The 7,357-nt window shown below is 45.0% G+C and overlaps 2 protein-coding genes and 1 pseudogene across 2 annotated transcripts; 1 reads left to right on the top strand and 2 right to left on the bottom strand.

Annotated features, from left to right (window-relative positions):
• Positions 1–112: 112 nt before the first annotated feature.
• Positions 113–2,977, bottom strand: LOC111340235 (uncharacterized). The gene has a single exon (XM_088762382.1). The coding sequence runs from the start codon at positions 2,260–2,262 to the stop codon at positions 1,702–1,704; it is 561 nt and encodes a 186-aa protein (XP_088618508.1). The 5' UTR covers positions 2,263–2,977; the 3' UTR covers positions 113–1,701.
• Positions 2,978–3,875: 898 nt separating this feature from the next.
• On the top strand, positions 3,876–4,865 carry LOC111340234 (uncharacterized). The gene is made up of 2 exons (XM_022947043.1): positions 3,876–4,246; positions 4,304–4,865. The coding sequence occupies exons 1-2, from the start codon at positions 3,876–3,878 to the stop codon at positions 4,863–4,865; spliced, it is 933 nt and encodes a 310-aa protein (XP_022802778.1).
• On the bottom strand, positions 4,862–7,262 carry LOC148728604 (uncharacterized; annotated as a pseudogene).
• Between the last annotated feature and the right edge of the window lie 95 nt (positions 7,263–7,357).

Below are 7,357 nucleotides of genomic sequence, written 5' to 3' on the forward strand. Positions count from 1 at the left end.
AGTTTTTGTAATTTCGAAAACTAAGACACCTCTTAGTTTTCGTAATTACGAAAACTAATGCCCTCTGTTTTACGTAATCATACAATGCCTATTGCAATGACCACCACATATCGTATAATTAATCACTTGATGTTTATTGATACTAGCTCGTAGCCACTGAAGCAATTATATTATTCGACCTGAAACAGAGCAATACAATTCATCGTTACGCAACTTACTTATAATTTCTAAAACCAATGATTCCACTGAAAAATACCTCAATGGGAAACTAATTTCACTATCATGCTTTATTCACTTCTTTATTTAATCTTTATTTAAACACGATCAATTCATCAGCCTATAATAATACATATCACATACGCTACGATATTTAAAATTAAAACTACATACTATAACACTAAAGCTGTTTTCCGTGAATGCCGTGCGTTAGACTTAAAGAATGTCATTGATCTTACGTTTAAATAACCCCAGAGACTCTGTGTTCCTTATATCTCATGGTAGACTGTTCCATAATGTGGCGCTATTGTAGCTAAAGCTTTTTCTGTAATAATTAGTGCGCGGTAGTGAAACATTAAGCTTATTTTCAGAGTCCCTGAGGTCCTAAGCAGAGTCACGCCACGTAAACTGTGAATATAGATACCTTGGACCTAGCCCGTGCAGACATCTAAACATCATGGTGGCTTTATGGATTTCCTGCTGGCGTGCAAGATGTTTCCACCCTAAAAACTCGAGTAGCTCAGTTGCATCAGCATCATAGTTAGAGAATGTCAACACACGGGCTGCTCTATTCTGCAATTTCTGCAGTTTGTCTCGTAGCGTTTTCCCACAGCTACCCCAAACAATGTCACAGTAATCAAAGTGAGGTTTTACTAAAGCTTGGTAAATGAGATGTAAGGTTGATGCTGGGATCTGGTGCCTAATTCGCTTTAGGGCCCCGATACCGGAGGCGATCTTTTTCGTTAGTTTTTCGATGTGACTATGCCAATCGAGTTTATCGTCTATTATTACACCAAGCGATTTTGTAGCTGTAACCTGGCTCACTTGAGTATTGTTCATTCTAATTGTTGGTGAAGCTGTGAGAGTATTCAGTCTCTGCCTCGACCCTATTAGCATGAATTCAGTTTTAGTCATGTTCAATGTGAGTTTGTTCGCTTGTAGCCAGTTGAAGACGTTTTCTAGGTCTTCATTTATACAAAACTGAACGTTCTCAAGATTGCTTCCCGCATATGTGAATCCCGTGGCGGGTCGTAACTTAAACGAGTTAGCCTTAAACTGGTTAGCTTGACTCTCTTTTCCTGGTGAGCAATACCGGTTAGCAAATTACTTCTGATTGAAACCCGACAACGTGTAAAACAGCATAAAGTCTAGTAATCTCAAATGTCAATCAATGTCCTTAATCTTTAACTAAATCGAGGTTTGTAATCATGAGTTCGTTTCCGGCTCCGTCAACGAAACATCCTCTGCCCCGATAAGGGCGTAGTCCTTATCACCTAATCCGCTTTAGTCGTATCTCTCTGCCGGGTAGATAACTGCAATCTTTGTCACAGGACGGCTGTAAACTCCCTTGGCCGTTTTTACCTTTACGTTATGTACTTTCCCGTCAGGTCCTGGAAATACAGCCACAATCCTGCTCATGGTCCATGAGCCACGAGCAGCATTCTCATCTGTCAGCGTCACGAAATCATCAATTCCGACGTTTCCTCATTCTATGCGCCACTTTCTCCTGGGGAAAAGTGTGGGAAACACATCTCTCTTCCATCGTTTCCAGAAGGACTCAACTATTCTTTGGACGAATTCCACTCTATGCCTGGGATTTTTTGTTTGTTTGAAGGGCCTTTGTGGTACTTGTGATGTCACCCGTCCTAACAGGATGTCATTAGGGCAAATGTAGGCCCCGCCATCTGGATCATTGGGAATTCTTCCGATCGGGCGTTGGTTAATCAAATTCGCGATCTTGAGCAGACACGTGTACAATTCTAATGGCGCCAAAACTTGCTCTCCAACTGCCCCTTTGAGAGCTCCTTTACACGTCTTGACGAGTGCTTCAGCGCATCCATTCTCATGCGGTGATGCTGGGGTTGTGAATTTCCATTCCATACCCTTTTCTGCACAGAACTCGCGCAGCTGATTGTCGTCAAAACCCTTAATTATTTCTCGCAGTTCCCTGGCGGCTCCAACCGTCTGAGATCCGTTGTCGCTCCTCACTAGGGCTGGATAGCCACGAATGGAGAAGAACCTTCTTAAGACTTGCATAAATTCCATAGTGGAACAGTCTACTGCTATTCCGAGATGAACCGCTCGGGTATTTAACCATGTGAAAATCACTCCGTAGTGCTTTGCGGTCTTGTTTCGTCCGACCTTGACCTTAAATAGATAGTCCAAGATAGTCGCATGCTGTGTAGTGAAATGGTGGGGTTAAAGGTCCCAAATGAACCGTGGGTAGATCTGCCATCTGTTGAGTTTAAACTCTTCGTACCATTTCTCGGCGAAATGCGCACTTGAGTTTGACGGACTTGGCGAATTTGCTGGCCTTTAGTATCCAGTATCTTGCTCTGATCTTGGCAGTCGTGCTCGCCACTCCACCGTGTCCACATTGGTGCATGTGTCTTGTTATCAGCAATGAAATACTGGGGCCGTAGGGCAGAAGTGCAGGGTGTCTTGAGTCATATGACACTACAACGTTGTCGACTCTACCTCCAACTCTGATGACTCCTTTGTTGTCGACGAAAGGGCTGAGAGCGTCAAATTCTTTCTTCTGCATTCTACGGTATGGGCTCTTCTGTGCCTCTTTAAGCCATAAGGTTTCAGCCTCTTGTAGTTCACTGAGAGTAGGGGGACCATCTTGCCGTTGTCCTCCACTGTGTTTTGCTCGAATCCTCCGAGCCAGTCTTTGGATAAATGCAGTTACTCTGATCAGTCTTCTCCACTTAGAAAATCTTTGGGGGTTAATTGCTTCCTCACTCTTGGGAGTGGTCACTGTACCAACAATCTTCTCATGGCGATATTCCATCTCCTCTTCCTTTGAAATTGCTGGAGCTATTTCCCGAGGCCATTCTGATTCGGGTAGTCGGAGAAACTCTGGTCCATCTTTGTCGGAGAAACTCTTGGAACATCTCTTGTTTAAATCCTGTCAGGTATTCCCCTCGAAACGTCATCTGCTACATTTATTTCTCCTGGAATGTGTCGCTGCATTGGGTTAGAGTTACTTTTATCTCGCCGACTCTTGGGGGTACAAACGGTTTAAAGCTTCCAGACTTACTGCGAATCCATGCTAGCACAATTGTGCTATCCGTGAGGAACAGGACCTCAGTAAATTTAATTCTCGATCCTTCTTGAATTGTCTTCGCTAGACGAGATGCAAGCACCGACGCTTGAAGCTATAGGGGTGGGATGGTTAATTTTTTAAATGGCGCCACTATGGACTTGGCCGCTATGAGCTTACCTTCATGCTTGTTAGTCTTTTGCCGGATGTAGACGCAAGACCCGAAGGCCTCTCGTGATGCGTCAGAGAAAATGCACAGTGTTGCCTCCTCATTGGCTCCGATGGTAAGCCGACCTCTCGGGAAGGACACTTCATTAAGTTCAATCATCTCCTGGAAGAATCTTGTCCAATGGTCTTGAATTGCGGGTTGGAGCTCTTAGTCCCAATCGATTCCCAGCTGCCATAGGTGCTGGATCCCAATCTTTGCTCTGATGAGAAATACAGAAGCTAGCCTGAGCGACTTTACTCAGTACTCAGTTTTTACGCAGACTTTACTCAGTTGTGTGCCAACTTTATTGACTTCGAGAAGGCATTTGATAGCATTCACCGAGTTTCCCTGTGGAAGATATTACGTCACTATGGAGTTCCATCAAAGTTGGTGAGTGTCATTAAGATGCTTTACAGCGACTTCAAGTCCCAGGTTATTTGTAACACAACACTTACAGACACCTTTAGCGTGACCACGGGTGTGAAGCAGGAGTGTATTCTCTCTCCCTTTCTGTTTGTCCTGGGGATCGACTGGGTTTTGAAACAAGTGACTTGTGTTGGAAGAAGAGGGATGAGATGGACATTGACCAGGGATGAGATGGAAGACCTTGATTATGCGGATGATATTGCGCTGCTCGCACACCGGTACCAGGACATCCAGGCAAAGACCAGTGTCTTGGCAACTACAGCAGATTGTTTAGGCCATAAGATCAACATTAAAAAGACAAGACACTTAAGGATGAACAGGAGAACCAACGAACCCATCGTGGTTAATGGGTAAGTGGTAGATGAGGTTCTTCACTTTACCTACTTGGAATCAAAGGTGTCCACAAGTGGAGATGGAGAAGAAGAGATCCTAGTCCGTATCTCAAAGGAAAGTCAGGCCTTCGCCGCGCTTCAGAGTACTTGGAGATCCAAGAATATCTGCCAGAAGACAAAGATCCGATTCTTCAAAAGCAATGTCCTAAGCACCCTGCTGTATGGCGCAGAATCCTGGAAGATGACCGAAACCATCAGTCACAAGCTTGAAGTCTTCCAGAACAGCTGCCTGCGCAATATTCTACGTATATACTGGCCACAGACAATCTCAAACTATGAGCTGCGCAGAAGAACTGGAACAGAACTGATTAAACAGCAAGTCCAGCGAAGGAGATGGAGATGGATTGGGCATGTGCTGCGCATGCCTTCAGCAGCTTTACCACGAGTTGCCCTCAGATGGACCCCTGACGGTCGTAGGAAGAGGGGCAGGCCGAGAGAAACATGGAGGAGGACAGTGGAGAAAGAGATGAAGGAAAACAGCTGGACATGGGGTCACCTGGAACGAAAAGCACCCGACAGAAGCCAATGGCGCTCTTTGGCCGAGGCCTTATGTGTTTCACAACACGAAGAGGATTAAGTAAGTAAGTTACTCAGTATCATCTGCTTGGTCAACGTGGCCGCGCTTTGATCTGTGACGTCTGATACCTTTATCAAGTCTGGCCTGACTTTAAAACAAAGCTCGTCAGTTCCGTGGTTCCATACAACTCCTAAAACCTTGTCTACGTCTGATCCTCCTTTGAATACCTTCGTTACATCTGAAATCTCCTCTTCGTCTCCTTTTGACACATCTCTGTTTGAAATCGAACCTTTAACACTGAACCCTCTTTTAGCCAGCACGCTATCAATATCTTTACTTAGCCTTTGCGCTTTTTCAACAGTGTCAACAGAGTCACAAATATCCAGATAGACATTGTTAGTTAGAACCTTGGCCGCGTCTGGGTTTGTGGCTTGACTTTCTTGCGCCGTTTTCCGAAGAGCAATCTGCGCCATTGTCGGGGTTAGCTTATCGCTAAACGTCAACACTCTCTTGACATACACGTCTGGAATGCAGTCAGTGTCTAAATTCCTTCACACTGAAACGGTGAACGTGTTGATCATGGGGTGGTATCAAGACGCGGTGATACATCCTGGAAATATCACCAACCAAGGCTACCTCTCTCTCTCTAAAACGCAAAACAACTCGAAAGAGATTGTTAAGCATGTCTGGACCTTTCATCCAGTAGTCGTTGAGCTGGTGACCTTGAAACATACACGGTGAATTAAACACTATCCTGACAGGTGTACTCTTCTTCTCAGGCCTAACGACTGCATGATGAGGTATATAATGAACTGGGCCCTGGTAACTTTCATCTTCCTTTGTCAACTTTCTGCAAAATTTCATCTCCAGCATCTCCTTCATCTGTGCGTCGTAGGCTTCGGCGTGATCTGGACAGGATTTAAGCCGGCGTTCAGTTGATACCAATCGATTCAGTGCCAAGCACTTGTTGTCTGGAAGGAGGTTTGGATCCCCTCTCCACGGATACGGTATCATCCATTGGTTACCGACTTTCTGACATGAGTTTCCGATTATTTTTAACTCTTCCCGTTCCACTTGAGTAAGCTTATCAGCTTCGCATCCGCAAGGTTTAATAGCGACGCCCCTAGTCTCGGTATTCCAGAAGTCTGTCAGATCAACAAGCATCCCAAACTTTACATGAAGAATGCGACTGGTTTTTAGCATTTCTCCTGATGGACCACCAAAGACCACCCCTCCCACTGATGTGCGCCTTGCTACCAGCTGTCCAGCCTGCTTACTTTCGCCGTTGCGCATGTGGGCGTGGTCTATTCCAATCAAAAGGTCAACTTGCCCTTTCCCTCTACGAAGTTTCTCATTTTTAAGTCCCAAGAGTTCAGTAATTTGAGACATATGAACAGCCGTAACTTCTTCACTGATGCTAGGGATCCCGATAGCTTTTATGGAGTATCTTCTACCGTAATCCAAAGATTATGTTGGCACGCGGTACACCTTAGAATGCATGAATTCCTCATCACCACTGACCTTCGTTATGGTTACAGAAGTATCCTTTCCCTTGAGCCCAAGCGTCAATGTCGTATCGTTCCTAATCAAGCTTACTTGGGCTCCTGTGTCGAACAGGACATTCGCACGTTTCTGAATGCCATCTTGGCCATGGATATTTGCGGTGATAATTGGCAGAAGTGCGCTTCTGGTTTACGTTGTAGCTGCAATTGTGATTCTGATGGCTTTACTCTTGTGAAGGAGAATGTGATGAAACTGGTTACACTGCGCTCCGTTCTCCTCTATAGTACATTGCTGTCTTCGAGTGCAGTTTGCTACTCTGTGATCCCGTCCGGCTCTCTTTAAACAGCTAAAACATACATGATTCACTCTGGCCCTTGTCAGTCGATCATCAATACTGAGAGCAGCAAATTTAGGGCACTGGTCCGGCCAATGAGTGGAGTTCCTGCATAGCCAGTATCTGTGATTGGTCTGCTTCGTGTTTTCTTCACCTTGAGTCTTAAGATAGTTGACTTTGCGCGACTGTTTCAACTTGGGGGCGGTAGCACGCATGCGTGATTTCATCTCCACTGACATCCATTCCATTAACCCTTTCAGCGAGGCTGACTTTCCTTCTCGTTCAAGATCCCTCGACCACACCTTTCTATCGTCTGCGCACATTTTCTGCTCTATAATCGATAACATGTGGCTGTTATCCTTATCACAAGGGACTCCGACTTCTTTAAGCGTATTATAACAACGCCTCACCAGATGGACAATATCGCAGAATCGTGCATCCTCGCCATGCTGCACTGCGCAAAACTGAACAATTTCCTGCGTCACAGTGTCTGATATGAAGCGTGGATCTCCATAAATAGAATCCAGGTAATCCCAGGCCGCGTCATAGTCAGAGCCAATCCCTTTGATAAGATCTAGAGGCTGTCCATGAAGACAAGCGCGCAAAAACGTGATTGAATTCCGTCAACGAAACACCCTCACCAAACCATTCCTTAAAAATTCTACAAAGTCGAATTACGACCGTTCAAAGACTATAATCCGTAAAACAACCAAAA

This window comes from Stylophora pistillata, chromosome 6 (assembly GCF_964205215.1).
Source record: "Stylophora pistillata chromosome 6, jaStyPist1.2, whole genome shotgun sequence".
NCBI lineage: Eukaryota > Metazoa > Cnidaria > Anthozoa > Scleractinia > Pocilloporidae > Stylophora > Stylophora pistillata.

Bases quoted from the DNA above. Each gene is read 5' to 3' on its own strand.
- LOC111340234 (XM_022947043.1), top strand. From the start codon at position 3,876: ATGCTTTACAGCGACTTCAAGTCCCAGGTTATTTGTAACACAACACTT. The intron at 4,247-4,303 runs GTAAGTGGTAGA...GGTGTCCACAAG, and splicing joins GAACCCATCGTGGTTAATGG to TGGAGATGGAGAAGAAGAGA.
- LOC111340235 (XM_088762382.1), bottom strand. From the start codon at position 2,262: ATGGAATTTATGCAAGTCTTAAGAAGGTTCTTCTCCATTCGTGGCTAT.